Genomic DNA, 15274 nt, shown 5'->3' with positions numbered 1-15274 from the left:
TATACCTGCAGGTCTGCACTTCCACCAATCCAACAGTAGGGGGCGGAGTCTTCACACAGGTGGGTGTGGTCACGTCACGGTGGGCGTGGTCAGTCTCTGTGTCTCTCTGCGTGTCTCTGAGCTGATCAGACTGTTTCTGTCTCTCGGCCATGGCCTGTCTGATGGCCGCCTGGTCCGTCCACAACCCCACCGTCACCAACTCCATCATCATGGTGAGTACTGGACCAGGACCAGACCAGGACTAGACCAAGACCAGACCAGGACCAGACCAGGACTAGACCAAGACCAGACCAGGACTAGACCAGGACCAGACCAGGACTAGACCAAGACCAGACCAGGACCAGACCAGGACTAGACCAGGACCAGACCAAGACCAGGACTAGACCAGGACCAGGACTCTTAGAGACAAACCAGAAGTAAAGTTGAATGTTCAGAGCTGATCAGTGTTTGACATTAGTCTGATCTTAAAGCTGCATGACACATTTAATGTTTAAATTCATTTGAATAAAGTTTGTTTTGTTTAGATTTTTCTGAAAAAACATTTGCAGACGTTTGTTGAGTGAACTTGAAGTTGTGTCATGTTCATCAGTTAACTTGAGATGGTTGATCTGCTCACCTGACCAGGTGCAGCCTGATCCAGACGAAACTTTGAATCTGTTTCTTTATATTTGATAAAAAAGAAATTTCATGAAACACGATTTTCATCCTGATGTCTGACGAGTTAAAACTGTGAAACTGAGACTGAAGTTCTGAGGTTCTGGCATGACCCCGGTGTAGGTCCAGATCAGCTCGCGGTCCTTCATCTGCTGATTACGTCACACGATTTTCACGATGTGCAATTTAATTTATTGATGCTGGCTGACACCATGAAGGTAATTAACTGGAACATTTACAGGTATATATCGCATCGACGTACAGCGTTTATCGAGTTGCTATGACGACATCCAATCACAATGTGCTCCCATTCAGGCGTACAGCCAATCATATTGTACGACATCATCAGCAGACGAAGGACCCCGAGCTGATCTGGTACCTACACCGGTTCCGCTCCAGGTCAGTGCCGCCGGGCCTGTGAGCCTCCTCTTCTTCTTCCCAGTGGTCCAAACACTAACAGTCCCCCGGCTAACAGACTGAGCTAACAGCAGCTAACGGCAGCGTGTCCGTGCTGATTCACAGTCTGTTTGTTCTCGGGGTCAATCCGCTGACTGAGCTGTTCTCTGTCCGACAGTCACCTCCTGCAGATTAGTGCCACGCCCCGACACACAAACAAAAACATCGACTCAAAGTACTCGAGTACTTCATGTTTGTCGATCAGCTGACGGTTGACTCAAAGTACTCGAGTACTTCACGTTTGTCGATCAGCTGACGGTTGACTCAAAGTACTTGAGTACTTCACGTTTGTCGATCAGCTGACGGTTGACTCAAAGTACTCGAGTACTTCATGTTTGTCGATCAGCTGACGGTTGGGTCGGGGTTGTAAGGTGAGCTGAGGCTGAACCTTTACATGTTGTAAGACTTCCCAGCACCTGTCACACCTGAACACCACCTGCTGCTGAAGTCAGGTGTGGATTCTTCTCAGGTTGGTTTGACTGATTGTTTCTCCGTGTCAGTCCACCTGTAAAATGTCGATGTACCCAGAGGTACCGGGTTTTATCGGGCTGCCGTTCACGGGCCTGTTTCCTCGCTCTCCGGTGGCGGTCTGTGCCGACTCAGGTTTCCACCGTCTGGACTCTTTTCAAAGAGCGTCCTTAAAGTTACACTTCCTCTGACATCACGCTCAGGTGTGATTAACTTCCTGTCTTCTCTCATATGTAAGACAAACAGCTGAAACAGTCTAACTGGTTTGGTTCACACCTCATCTCAGAACACCAACGGGCCCCCGGACCTGATGTTGGACCCCCGGACGGTGTGCGTTTGTATGGACGAGGTGGTCAACAAGTGGCCGGTGGGCAGCCAGCAGACGCCGCTGCTGCAGGTGCACCTGAAGAAGGTGGACAACAACCTGACGGAGGCCCAGAGGTTCTCCTCGTTACCACGGAGACCGGCGGTCAACATCGAGTTCAAGGACGTGTCGTACTCGGTCAGAGAGGGACCCTGGTGGAGGAAGAAAGGTGAGTCCCGCCCTCTCAGTGTACTTCCTGTTGCGTGCTGCTGACTGAGCACAAATCACCTTTAACGCTGAAGTAATCTGTGCTGACGGCTGACCTCAGGTCTGTTTGTGTCCGAGGATCAGAGACGTTCGACAGGTTAACGTCGGTCAACGAACTGCAGACAGAAACACACCTGGAGGTCACGTGACACACCGATCAGGCCTCGTGACGTGAAACGTCAAATCAACAGACTTAAAGTCAGTTATCGTCCAATCAAAGACCATTTCTGACGTCACATGAGTCGATTATTTCAAGTTGTTTCACCATCAGCCAACGAGCCTTTAAAAAACCTTTAGAGAACCATTGAAGAACCTTTAGAGAACCTTTAAAGGACCTTTAGAGAACCTTTAAAGGACCTTTAGAGAACCTGTAGAGAACCTGTAGAGAACCTTTAAAGGACCTTTAAAGAACCTTTAGAGAACCTTTAAGGAACCTTTAGAGAACCTTTGAAGCACCTTTGGAGAACCTTTAGAGAACCTGTAGAGAACCTGTAGAGAACCTTTGAAGAACCTTTGAAGCACCTTTATCTTCCTTGCAGGCTTCAGTGGAACGGCGAGCAGCAGTTTTGTTGTGATCAGCGTCTGCTTCGGGATGCCGTGTGTTGGATTATCGGGCTATAATCCCGTTAATCCCGTTCGGCTGTAAATAGCTGCAGGTCAGATTAGAAGCAGCTCCGTCACGCAGCGGGAAAATAAAAACACCTGTCAGTCTGAAACGAGGGATTACTGCCCCGGCCTCCTCGTCTCTGATACAATCACAGCAGAGACGCTCGTCTCGTGTTTCAGGACAAAAGAGACGAAACCTGACGAGGCGGAACTCGTTTCTAAAGATTCCCCAAACAAAGAGCGACTCGACTTCGACAAAGACGACTTCAGATAAATGAATGTTTGTCAGAGCACGTTGGTCCTCACAGTACTTGTACACAGTGTACTGCAGTGCAGTAGTACTCAGTACATTCCTCAGTGAGCCGCTGTCACTCTTCACCTGCTCAGGTGTGAAACACTCCTGATGGTGATCATGATGATCCTGTTGCATTGTGGGTATTCCTCGAGTGCCCTGTGAGGTCACTGCAGGTCATCGTCAGTAATCTGCTGGATGTACCTGACAGTCCATACTGAGGGCGAACAACTCACCTCGTTATGACTTTAATTCATTCATTAATTCATCAGACACCTACAGCTGTTTGATTTAATGACAAAACTACTGCAGTACAGTGTGTAGTACAGTGTGTGTTACTGCAGTACAGTGTGTGTTACTGCAGTACAGTGTGTAGTACTGCAGTACAATGTGTTACTGCAGTACAGTGTGCAGTACAGTGTGTGTTACTGCAGTACAGTGTGTAGTACAGTGTGTAGTACTGCAGTACAGTGTGTAGTACTGCAGTACAGTGTGTAGAGGTTACTGTCGGTCGTGCAGGATTAAATCTGATTAAATCTTAAATCTCGTTAACGAGTGTTCGGCTCCATCAGCAGATAAACTGCAGCAGTTATTTATTTAACTTGATTCAATTCACTAAATCAGATGATTTTATTCAAAGTAATAAAATGAATTTATGCTTGAGAGTATTTCTCAGACTTCAGGTTTTCTTCATGATAATATAAATACATTTCTTAAACATCTTCAGTCAGTCCATTCACAGCGAGTATAAACTGAAATAAACGAGCGATGATCTGTCGATCTGAGCCGATCTGAGTTCAGCTGAGTCGATCTGAGTTCAGCTGAGTCGATCTGAGTTCAGCTGAGTCGATCTGAGTTCAGTTTCACTGAGACTCCACATGAAACCAGCTGGACAGAAAGTGGTCCACACTGAGGTGAAACCTGAAGCCGGCGGGCTGGAGGACAAAGAGCGTCTCTGAGCCGGGCTGGGAACCTTCAGCACTGATTGTTTCTGTCCCGTCTCAGGTTACAAGACGCTGCTCAAAGGGATCTCTGGGAAATTCACCAGCGGGGACTTGGTGGCCATCATGGGACCGTCCGGAGCCGGCAAGTCCACCCTCATGAACATCCTGGCCGGGTACAGGTGAGTACAGGTGCTCCATATCTCATGGATTAATCAAGTTTTTATAAGGTTTTTAATATTTAAGGAAAGTATTATAGACAAATGTATACAGTACTTTGCTGTACTTTATTGAAGTACTCTTTGAAGTTCCTGTGCAGTAAATTAAACCACCTACCTGATCTGACGGAATCAAATATAAAAATGACAACAGTACTCAGTCCAGTCAAAGTACTACTATGTGTGTTGTAGTATTGTCTACATGTACTAAGTATTCTCAAAGTAAAAGTACTCATTATGCAGATTAACATTTATAACTGTTTGAATATGGAGTTAATTTAATGAGCATGACATAAACACTCAAGTGAAGTACAAGTACATATATAAATATATATAAATAGTATTATATATATATGTACTTGTACTTGTTATATCACTGTGGTCCAGTCTCACTGTGGTTCTGTGGTTCTGTCTCACTGTGGTCCAGTCTCACTGTGGTTCTGTGGTCCAGTCTCACTGTGGTTCTGTGGTTCTGTCTCACTGTGGTCCAGTCTCACTGTGGTTCTGTGGTTCTGTCTCACTGTGGTCCAGTCTCACTGTGGTTCTGTGGTTCTGTCTCTGTGGACAGGCAGACCGGGATGAAGGGGGAGATCCTGATCAACAGTCAGCCCAGAGACCTGCGATCCTTCAGGAAGGTTTCCTGTTACATCATGCAGGACGACATGCTGCTGCCCCACCTGACCGTCCAGGAGGCCATGATGGTACCAACACCTGATCTCTAATACACTACTTCAAGTACTTGAGTACTGCACATCACTAATACACAGAATTGTACCACAGAACGCAGTACAGTTCTGGTTCATGCAGTATTTTTAGTTTTTCCTGCAGTGTACCACAGGTTTTGGTTCCATGTGGACTCTGTAGTCCAGTTTCAGTGTCCCTGCAGGTTTTGGTTCTGTAGGCCAGTCCCAGCAGGTTTTGGTTCCATGTGGACTATGTAGCCCAGTTCCAGCAGGTTTTGGTTCTGTAGCCCAGTTCCAGCAGGTTTTGGTTCCATGTGGACTCTGTAGCCCAGTTTCAACTGATGGATCTTGTTGCAGGTTTCAGCGAACCTGAAGCTGCAGGAGAAGGTGGAGGCTCGGAGGGAGATGGTGAGTTCTGATCGCAGACCACTTTCTGGACCACATGTTGATGTCAGAGGTTCTAAAGCAGCACTTCTGGGTTCTGGTATATGTGTGTGCGTGGGTTCAGGTCCGGGAGATCCTGATGGCGCTGGGGTTACTGGAATGTGCAAAAACCAGGACGTCTCACCTGTCGGGGGGTCAGAGGAAGAGACTGGCCATCGCTCTGGAGCTCGTCAATAATCCACCGGTCATGTTCTTCGACGAACCCACCAGGTCAGAAACACTTCCTGTCGCCGGACTTCCTGTGAGTTGTTTGTAGGACGCTGACCGTTGGACTCGTGTCTCTGTGTCTCAGCGGTCTGGACAGCTCGTCTTGTTTCCAGGTGGTCTCTCTGTTGAAAGCTCTGGCTCGGGGGGGACGGACCGTCATCTGTACGATCCACCAGCCGAGCGCCAAACTGTTTGAACTCTTCGACAAGGTGAGCGCACACACACATAGTACTACATTACCCAACAGCCACAGCGATCTGTGGCACCTTTACAGTGTCTGTCTGTGTTTCAGCTCTACGTTCTCAGTCAGGGTCAGTGTATCTACAGAGGAAAAGTCTCCAGTCTGGTCCCCTACCTGAGAGACCTCGGACTCAACTGCCCCACATACCACAACCCGGCTGACTTTGGTAAGAAACAACTTAATGTCCTTTTATGGTGTTCTGAACAAACAGGAGCTGTGACATCACTGAGACATTATGTAATCTGAAAAGTAACTAAAGACATTTGTGGAGCAGTAGAGGTGCAAAGTTAATACTCGAGTAAAGTACCTTGAATGTGTACTTAGTTACTAATCAAACTGATGTTTGAAGCATCTGGTGGATGTTGGAGGAACTTCCTGTCACATGAGTCACATGACTTCCTGTCTCCATCAGTGATGGAGGTGGCGTCCGGAGAGTACGGAGATCAGATGATCCGATTGGTCAAAGCCGTCCAGGACCGGAAGTGTGAGATGGACTGTCAGACTGAACTGAACGGAGACGCTAACCTCCACCCACTCCTGTGGCAGCGCACAGAGGAGGTGAAAAACAAACACACACATTGACCTGATTGATTATTGATCAGTGATTGACATTGTGGTGTGTTTGTTGTCAGGAGAGCTCGTCGTCTGAAGGCTGTCACAGTTTCTCGGCCAGCTGCATGACTCAGTTCTCCATCCTGTTCAGAAGAACGTTCCTCAGCATCCTCAGAGACTCGGTGAGGAAACACCTGCTGGGTACTGCCGGTACTGCAGCTGACACACAGTAACACGTGACACGTTCTCATTGGTCGAGCAGGTGCTGACTCACCTGAGGATCTCCTCTCACATCGGGATTGGTGTTCTGATTGGTCTGCTGTACCTGGGCATCGGGAACGAGGCCAAGAAGGTTCTCAGTAACTCGGGGTTCCTCTTCTTCTCCATGTTGTTCCTCATGTTTGCTGCTCTGATGCCCACAGTGCTCACATGTGAGTCTGGCAGCTGTTTACTCGAGTACCGGACTGAAATACTCGAGTACATCTCAGAGTAAATCTTTGATTCCTCTGTTTGTGCTTCAGTTCCCCTGGAGATGGGAGTTTTCCTGAGGGAACACCTGAACTACTGGTACAGTCTGAAGGCGTATTACCTCGCCAAGACGATGGCTGACGTCCCCTTTCAGGTGACTTCATGTAAACCGTGCAGATTCAGAGTGCGACCTTTGTACAGGTAGTACTCCTGGTACTGAATACTGTCCTGTACTGTGTCTCCTGTGCACAGGTAGTATTCCCGGTGGTGTACTGCAGTATCGTGTACTGGATGACGGCTCAGCCTCCAGACGCCGGGCGGTTCTTCCTCTTCCTGTCTCTGGGAGTTCTGACCTCTCTGGTGGCTCAGAGTCTGGGTCTGCTGATCGGAGCCGCCTCCACCTCGCTGCAGGTCGGTATCACCTGTGTGAGCTCACAGACATGTGACTTCACCTGACCACTTCACTCAGGTGCGTTTGTTTCCTGCAGGTGGCAACGTTTGTCGGCCCGGTCACGGCGATTCCTGTTCTGTTGTTCTCGGGGTTCTTTGTCAGTTTCGACACCATTCCCTGGTACCTGCAGTGGATGTCCTACATCTCCTACGTCAGGTGGGGACGCTGTTTGAATAACTTTAATAGAAGAAGAAAGGAGTGAACTAACTAACTGCTGCTATCTGGAACTGGACAGAACCAGGCTCAGCAGCCGGATCAGACCGGGTTTGGAGCAGCCTTTTGTTTTCAGGTTTTTCTCATGACTACATTATAACGTTGTGTGTTATGTTTCAGATACGGGTTCGAGGGCGTCATCCTGTCCATCTACAGTCTGGACCGCGAGGATCTTCACTGTGATGAAGACGACACGTGTCACTTCCAGAAGTCTGAGGCCATCCTGAAGGAGCTGGACATGCTGGACGCCAAACTCTACCTGGACTTCATCGTCCTCGCCATCTTCTTCTTCTCTCTGAGGCTCATTGCGTACTTTGTCCTCCGCTACAAGATCAGTGCTGAGAGGTAGACCAGGACCAGGACCAGGACGAGGAGAAGATCTCAGTGTCGTCAGATGGGCTTTAGGACAAAAACCTTTAGGCCAAAGTTAGCGTGTAGCTGTGGAGTGTCTACATGTGAACACTGAATCTACTTTGGGACGAGGTGAGGACATGTCAGGTCCTGCAGGACTCAGGAGCTGGTCTCCTGAGTTTTAACTGTGCCACAGAACTGGAGAACACCTGTTTTCATGTACGCTTTTCAGAATAAAAGCCTGTGCAGACTCTGGACTCACGATTCGGTCCGTCTCAGGACGGAGATGACATTTATATTCATTTAGTTTTTATCTGAGGTGAAGACACTTTGTCCACCCAAACTCTGTATCCAAACTGTTCATGACTAAACGAATAAACAATTTAATTACTCCCACAAGACTGACACATTTATTGATCAACAGCTCCCAGTACTGGGTCATGTTGAAACTTTTTGGACCCACAACGTCTAACAGAAACACACAAATGACACAAACTGCCACTTTCATTAAATACAAATGTCAAACTATTTTCACTTTGTCATTATGAGGGTATTGTGTGTAGAATTTAATCCATTTTGGAATAAAACTGTAACATAACGTGGAAAACGTGAAGCGCTGTGAATACTTTTCAGATGCAGTGTAACCAAAGACACAGTCAAATATAAGAAACATAATTAAACTCTGAAAAATCCATCAGATCATCAGAAATTATCATTTAGTGCTAACGTGAATGTTTCATATTAAAGTGATTAATAAAACATTTAAATGTTGAATTCACATTTTGTATTCTTTAAAAAGATCTTCGGTTTTTACCTCCCTCAACCAACAGCCCTGTCGATCTGTACTGTCCCTCTTTGACCAGCAGGTGGAGCCGCTCAGCCCAGCAGACTGAGTGCATCATTAACTTCATCAGGACTTCTGTTGAATTATGTGCATACACACACAGTGATGTCATTCTGAGCTGTGTAGCGTCTGATCAATGAGGTTCAGGATGTGTACATATCATTAATGCCAAATACTGGATCAGAATATTATTGTAGATGTAGATTGGGTTTACAGTAGTCAACAGTGAGTGTACATTACACCCCCACTGCTATGCATTGCAGCGTCTACCTACCAGTGACCGAACAGAACCTCTGAACCGGCAGTGTCCAGTCTAACAGTGAACACAGCGACAGAACCTCTGAACCGGCAGTGTCCAGTCTAACAGTGAACACAGCGACAGAACCTCTGAACCAGCAGTGTCCAGTCTAACAGTGAACACAGCAGCCTGCCGAGGTGGTTTTCTTGCCGTGTTTGGCTCCTGGCATCCCAGGCTGAGTCAGTTCAGTAACTAGGTAAGGCAGGGAGAACCTCTACTCGGACTTTTGTCTCTGCTGTGATCGGGAAGAAGGTTCTGGATACACCAGACCAGAGCTGAGAGGTCCAGGAAGAGCTTGAAGCTTCTTGAAGTGTAGGGTCACAGACCAAGCTGCAGTATTTGAGACCTTCTCAAGGCCTTCTGTGGTCACAGTTGTTTTTGTGGACCATAACATCCTGGGACTTGAACCTGACAAGCTTTATTTTGAAAGTCTAACCTGACATATATTCTAGTGAACTTTACTTTGGAGCCCTGCATGTCCAGATGACACTAGAGGAGGACTAGAGTTCAACAAAAGGTTAGCTAAGATGTCTGGACTCACTTCAGTCCATCAGTCCGGCATCAGGTGCAAACTGTCATCAAGTAGACACGAACAAGGTCCTGTGCAGACTACAAGTGATGGCAGGTTGTGATTTTCTGGTCATAATTTGTTGTGACTAAGTGTAAAATAAGATTTGTGAATGTTTACTGAGTAGCTGTTCACCAGCCATGGAGGCAACAGTCGTTTGTAGTTCCCTCCTAACCACACTCGCTAACATGGGCATTACAGGCTCTGCCTACTCCTGACTCGAGTCCTACCTCGCTGGACGCTCCTTTAAAGTGTCTTGGCAAGGTCGTCTGTCATTGACTCATACCCTCTCCACGGGGGTGCCGCAGGGGTCGGTGCTGGGTCCCCTTCTGTTTGCCATCTACACCACCTCGCTGTCCCATGTTATCCGCTCACACGGCTTCTCCTACCACTGCTATGCCGATGACACACAGCTATACCTGTCGTTCCAGCCGGACGACACCACGGTCTCCGCACGCATCTCCGCCTGTCTCTCTGATCTGTCAACTTGGATGAAAGACCACCATCTCCAGCTTAATCTGTCAAAAACCGAACTCCTGGTCATCCCTGCCCATGAGTCAATCTGCCATGACTTCAACCTGAAAATTGGTACTGTCACTATTACCCCTAACCATGCTGCTAAAAACCTGGGCGTGGTACTAGATGATCGTCTTTCTCTCTCTGAACACATTTCCTCCGTAGCGAGGTCATGTCGCTATGCATTGTACAATATTAGAAAAATCAGACCGTACCTGACCCAATATGCCGCTCAGCTCCTGATTCAGGCTACAGTCAGCTCCCGCCTCGATTACTGCAACTCGCTCTTGGCTGGCCTACCTGCTTGCGCGATCAAACCTTTGCAAATGGTCCAGAATGCCGCAGCGCGACTGGTTTTCAATCAACCTAAAAGGTCACATGTCACCCCACTCTTCAGCGACCTGCACTGGCTGCCTGTAGCTGCCAGAATTAAACACAAAGCTCTGACGCTAGCCTACAAAACCATCTCAGGATCTGCCCCTGCCTATCTCAGCGTCTTACTAAAGGCTCACGTCCCGACCAGGGCGTTACGCTCCGCTCATACAAACCGTCTAGTTGTACCCTCGCCTCTCGCAAAGCGAGGTCACTCTAAACTCTTCTCTGTGGTCGTCCCCAAATGGTGGAATGACCAACGGCTACTAGAACAGCAACATCCCTTTCTACCTTTAAAAAACTTGTAAAAACCTTTCTGTTTCCAGAATGCTTCCCTGCCTAACAAAACTAACAAAACTAACAACTACTCTGTGTCCTTTACACCTTTCTCAGCTTATGTCCTCCTCTGTAAGTCGCTTTGGATAAAAGCGTCTGCTAAATGCAATGTAATGTAATGTAATGTAATGTAGTTGCATCAAATTATGTTGACAAATGATTTCAGTGACCCGATAATCTAAAATAATGCACATAAACTTTATCCTCGTCTGTAACTAAACTAATCTGCCGGGTCCTCAGGTGATGGAGGTGCTGCTCATTAATCAAGTCCCTCAGGTCAAAGGTCACTTCAGCCAGTCAACATGTTTGTCCCAGAGGTCTCTTCACATTAGCCACATTAGTTTCCACCAATTCCCTCTGAAGCAAATTAGTGTCAGAGCTGTTAACCAGTGAGACCAATCAGCCTGAGCAGACCTTCAAACTGGTTTCACTGGTCCACAGAGGTCCACAGAGGGCTGAGGACGATAATGACCTCCCCTCAGACCGCTCTGTGACAACACGCCTAACATGGGAACACATTAGTTTAATGGTCAGTGAAACAATGTTGGATATGAAATCAGATTCTTGAAGTGTCGATAGTTTTCTGGACATAACAGCAGTAAAAAGTGAAACACCCCCCATATAATGTGCAGATCTACAGACTGACAGTTGATGTTCTGCAGGACAATGGTTGGGCTCTTTGGAAACTGCACCAGTTTATCTCGCGTGGTTCTGATTAAGTTAAACTGCTGCAATTAAAGTTTGTCTTGTTTGACATGAAATGTGTCTTTGGAGTGCCTCAAAGATATATTCTTCTATTGTTATAAACATTTTTACATCATGTTTTACCATTTTGAACAGGAATGAAGGATTTCAAACCGAGCCTTTCTTTTTCTTTTTCTTTATCCCAAATTTGAGCCAACTCACTGGAAATTAATCAAGCAAAACACTCTAAAAAACGAATTCTTCTGTTCAGGAATGAAAGTAAATAACTATGATTTAACATCTTAATGAAGAAATAATAATGTGCTTTATTATTCAGTTTTATTTGTAAAACAGTCTAATTAAATTCATGGATAATTAAAAATATTTCGGTGGGCCGGTGTTTATCTCAGTTGGTAGCAGCCCTGTGTGTGAAGGCTCAGTCCGTGCTGCTGAAGCCGTGGGTTCGAGTCCGACCTGTGGCTCTTTCCCACATGTCATTCCCCGTCTCTGTCAAATAAAGCTTGAAAAGGCCAAAAAAATAATCTTGAAAAAATATATAACATTTCGGTTAAAGAGCGTCTACATAGTGGTGTATTAAACATCACAGAGATATAAAAAGTGATTTTAGTACTTACCAAAGCTAATTGAAGGGCAGCTGTGAAATAAAGCTTACATTGGGTGGTGGTCTAATAAATTTAAGCAACCACAAGGTTGATATTTAAATATATTCTTCACTTCTGTGTTTTCAGATTGGATGTTCTAGAAATTTCTCAAATTATAGCAGGAGTCCTTAATTAACAGTCCACCCGGCTGCGGATGTCTTGGGAATTGACCTTTAGGAATAACTGTGAGGCAGAGTTTGGCTTGTCCCTGATGACCTGACGTCTTTCATCATGCTTTTCTTTGGAGTCTTTTTGTGTCATGATTTAGTAACCGCTCTGTAAAAAAGAGTTTAGCTGCAGCGTAATGCGTAAAGGGCCGTCAGTCTGTGGAAGACAACGCTACAGAAATGTTTTTGTACTGAACAAAGCTAACCTGAGATGAAGCACCCATGTACTGTACGGCATCGGACTGTCGTGACTTTTTAAACCCTTTTTTGTTTTGATGTCTGAAATGTTTGCCTTTAGCCTTTGGGTTCTAATAAATAAACCTTAAACCTGATTCATGGCCTTGGTGTCCAATATATGTTGCAGTAAGCCTTTTTGGCTCATGATCTTATAGACCCTCAAAATGCAGACAGACAGACAGACAGACAGACAGACAGACAGTGTTGTCGCAGGTTTATTAGTAGTTCTTTAAGTCCTTTTCAAGAGTTCAAGCTCTTAACAATCTCATGATCAGCCATACAAATCAATCCTTACACTAAATGAAGTCACAGTAAACATTGAGAAAGCTTCAAATGAAGCTTCAGGCACATCTGAAAGCAGTGAGTGAAATGACTGTTCGACTGTGGTCAGGCCGCTTTTGTTTTGTTGGCGACGCTGACGTAGCACTAACGATAATGACGTGGGACTCTCCTGTTGTGGTATAAAACAGCATTTGTTGCTATGGTCAACAGTCAGAGGTGAGGACAGGAAGCTGGTGGGTGACAATCTTTACACTTGTTTTGAATGAAACATTTATGCTAATGTTTTTAAGATTTGTTTGTCGTCAATCAAGAATGATGCTAAATTCAACTTTGTCTTATTTTATTCTTGGAGCTTTTTTGAATGTTGGAAACTTAAGATATTTCTATTTCATGATAACTTTGTTATTATACCTTGTTATAATTATTTCCAACACGTCTCTCATTGTGGTTATCTGCATGCACAGAAGTTTACATGAACCTATGTACATCTTTCTGTGCAGCCTGTTTATGAATGAACTGTATGGTAGTACAGGGTTGTTTCCATTCCTTCTGATTCAGATTCTCTCTGACATTCACACTGTTTCTGCTTCATTTTGTTTCCTGCAGATTTTCTGTTTGTACACTTATGCACATGTGGAGTTTTGTACTTTAGCCGTCATGTCTTATGACAGATATCTTGCCATCTGTTGTCCTCTACAATATAACACACGCATGACATCTAACAAGGCCGTTACCTTTATTTCTGTGGTATGGTTGTATTCTTTTGTTAAATTCATGATAACTTTATCTTTAAACATCCGTCTGACACTTTGTGGAAACATCATAAACAGTTTGTATTGTCATAACTATCTTGTTGTGAAGTTGGCATGCTCTGACACAAAGTGAACAACATTTATGACTTTTTGGGATTGTTCTCACTGTTTTAGTTCCTCTGCTTCCAATCCTTTTTTCTTACATGACAATTCTTAAAGTCTGTTTCTCTGGTTCCAGACAAATGAGACAGAAAGCTGTCAGTACCTGCACACCTCAACTCGTGTCTCTTCTGAATTTTTCTTTTGGATGTTTGTCTGAAATACTTCAGAGTAGATTTGATATGACCGGTGTACCCGGTGGACTGCGAATCTTTTCATGTCTGTATTTTCTCATCATACAACCGCTTTTGAATCCGATCATGTACGGACTGCAAATGTCCAAATAAGAAATACGTATAAACAATGTTCTGTTGTAAAGTGTTGAGTGCTCGAAGACATCCTGTCAAAATTGTCTGAATGATTCATTATATTTTCCCTTTTGTGGTCAGTGCATTTACAAATACCAGGACTGGTTTAACTGAACTGACTTGACTGTTTTTGTGACGAGACCAGACCTGTACATCAACAACAACCTTAACGACCCACAGAGACACCTGGTCAGGTAGTTCTTCTCTAGATGGAAGCTTCTTGGATGAGCAGAAAACAAACACAGCTGACTACAACTACCTTCAACGGATACATGACCTGAATGACTCGTATCTTTGTGGCTACATAACTCTGTACCCAACAATATTGGGTGATTGGGTCTTTGTCGGAAACACTTTGGAGGAAAACACCTTATTTGGCCAATAAGACGATAACCTCTGTGTTACCTATGTTGTGCGTCCACTTCATATTGGCGTTATTGTAAAGCTGTGAAGGTTCAGGCAGAACAACACACAGAGTTCCACATTGTTGGTGTCCACAGACACACCACTATGCCCATGACACTGAGGGAGGATTGGCCTTCTGGGACGGTTCTGAAGAGGTTTAAGGTGGCTGATGTTGCTGCAGCAGTCTGTAGCTCAGCAGGTGACCCAAGTATGAACATATTTCATTTACATATTTAAGAAAGATGCTGAATTCAACTTTGTCTTATTTTATTCTTGGAGCTTTTTTGAATGTTGGAAACTTAAGATATTTCTATTTCATGATAACTGCTTTGGTTTACCTCGTTTATACATTGTCAACGCGTCTTCTCATTGTGGTTATCTGCATGAACAGAAGTTTACATGAACCATGTACATCTTTCTGTGCAGCCTGTTTATGATGAACTGTATGGTAGCACAGGGTTGTTTCCCATTCCTTCTGATTCAGATTCTCTCTGACCTTCACACTGTCTCTGCTTCATTTTGTTTCCTGCAATTTTCTGTGTTTATACTTATGGAAGTATAGAGTTCTGTAATTTAGCCGTCATGTCTTATGACAGATATCTTGCCATCTGTTGTCCTCTACAATATAACACACATGACATTTAACAAGGCCGTTACTATATTTCTGTGGTATGGTGGTTCTTTTGTTAACATGATAACTTTATCTTTAAACATCCGTCTGACACTTGTGGAAACATCATAAACATTTGTATTGTCATAAAACTATCTTGTTGTGAAGTTTGCATGCTCTGACACCAAAGTGAACAACATTTATGGACTTTTTGGGACTTTTCTCACTGTTTTAGTTCCTCTGCTTCCAATCCTTTTT

The 15274-nt window shown here is 45.0% G+C and overlaps 3 protein-coding genes across 3 annotated transcripts; all 3 read left to right on the top strand.

Moving 5' to 3' along the window:
* Nucleotides 1-149: 149 nt before the first annotated feature.
* abcg1 (ATP-binding cassette, sub-family G (WHITE), member 1) lies at nucleotides 150-8482 on the top strand. Its single transcript, XM_010754389.3, has 15 exons — nucleotides 150-212; nucleotides 1865-2111; nucleotides 4053-4170; nucleotides 4775-4907; nucleotides 5247-5297; nucleotides 5398-5543; nucleotides 5626-5749; nucleotides 5833-5947; nucleotides 6194-6339; nucleotides 6414-6515; nucleotides 6596-6764; nucleotides 6855-6955; nucleotides 7054-7212; nucleotides 7290-7408; nucleotides 7586-8482. The coding sequence occupies exons 1-15, from the start codon at nucleotides 150-152 to the stop codon at nucleotides 7812-7814; spliced, it is 2022 nt and encodes a 673-aa protein (XP_010752691.2). The 3' UTR covers nucleotides 7815-8482.
* A 4615-nt stretch (nucleotides 8483-13097) lies between these two features.
* Nucleotides 13098-13980, top strand: LOC113746065 (olfactory receptor 1038-like). Its single transcript, XM_027280334.1, is given in 2 exon segments — nucleotides 13098-13679; nucleotides 13681-13980. Coding segments are annotated over 2 exon segments (882 nt in total).
* Nucleotides 13981-14648: 668 nt separating this feature from the next.
* Nucleotides 14649-15268, top strand: LOC113746023 (putative olfactory receptor 13C6; the record flags this gene model as incomplete). Its single annotated transcript, XM_074527723.1, is given in 4 exon segments — nucleotides 14649-14811; nucleotides 14814-14936; nucleotides 14939-15035; nucleotides 15037-15268. Coding segments are annotated over 4 exon segments (615 nt in total), but the record flags the coding sequence as incomplete, so codon positions are not given.
* Nucleotides 15269-15274: the final 6 nt, after the last annotated feature.

The sequence above is a fragment of the Larimichthys crocea genome, chromosome VII (assembly GCF_000972845.2).
Source record: "Larimichthys crocea isolate SSNF chromosome VII, L_crocea_2.0, whole genome shotgun sequence".
NCBI lineage: Eukaryota > Metazoa > Chordata > Actinopteri > Sciaenidae > Larimichthys > Larimichthys crocea.
The sequence above is the reverse complement of the archived record's forward strand: the minus strand, read 5'-3'. Positions and strand labels throughout refer to the sequence as shown.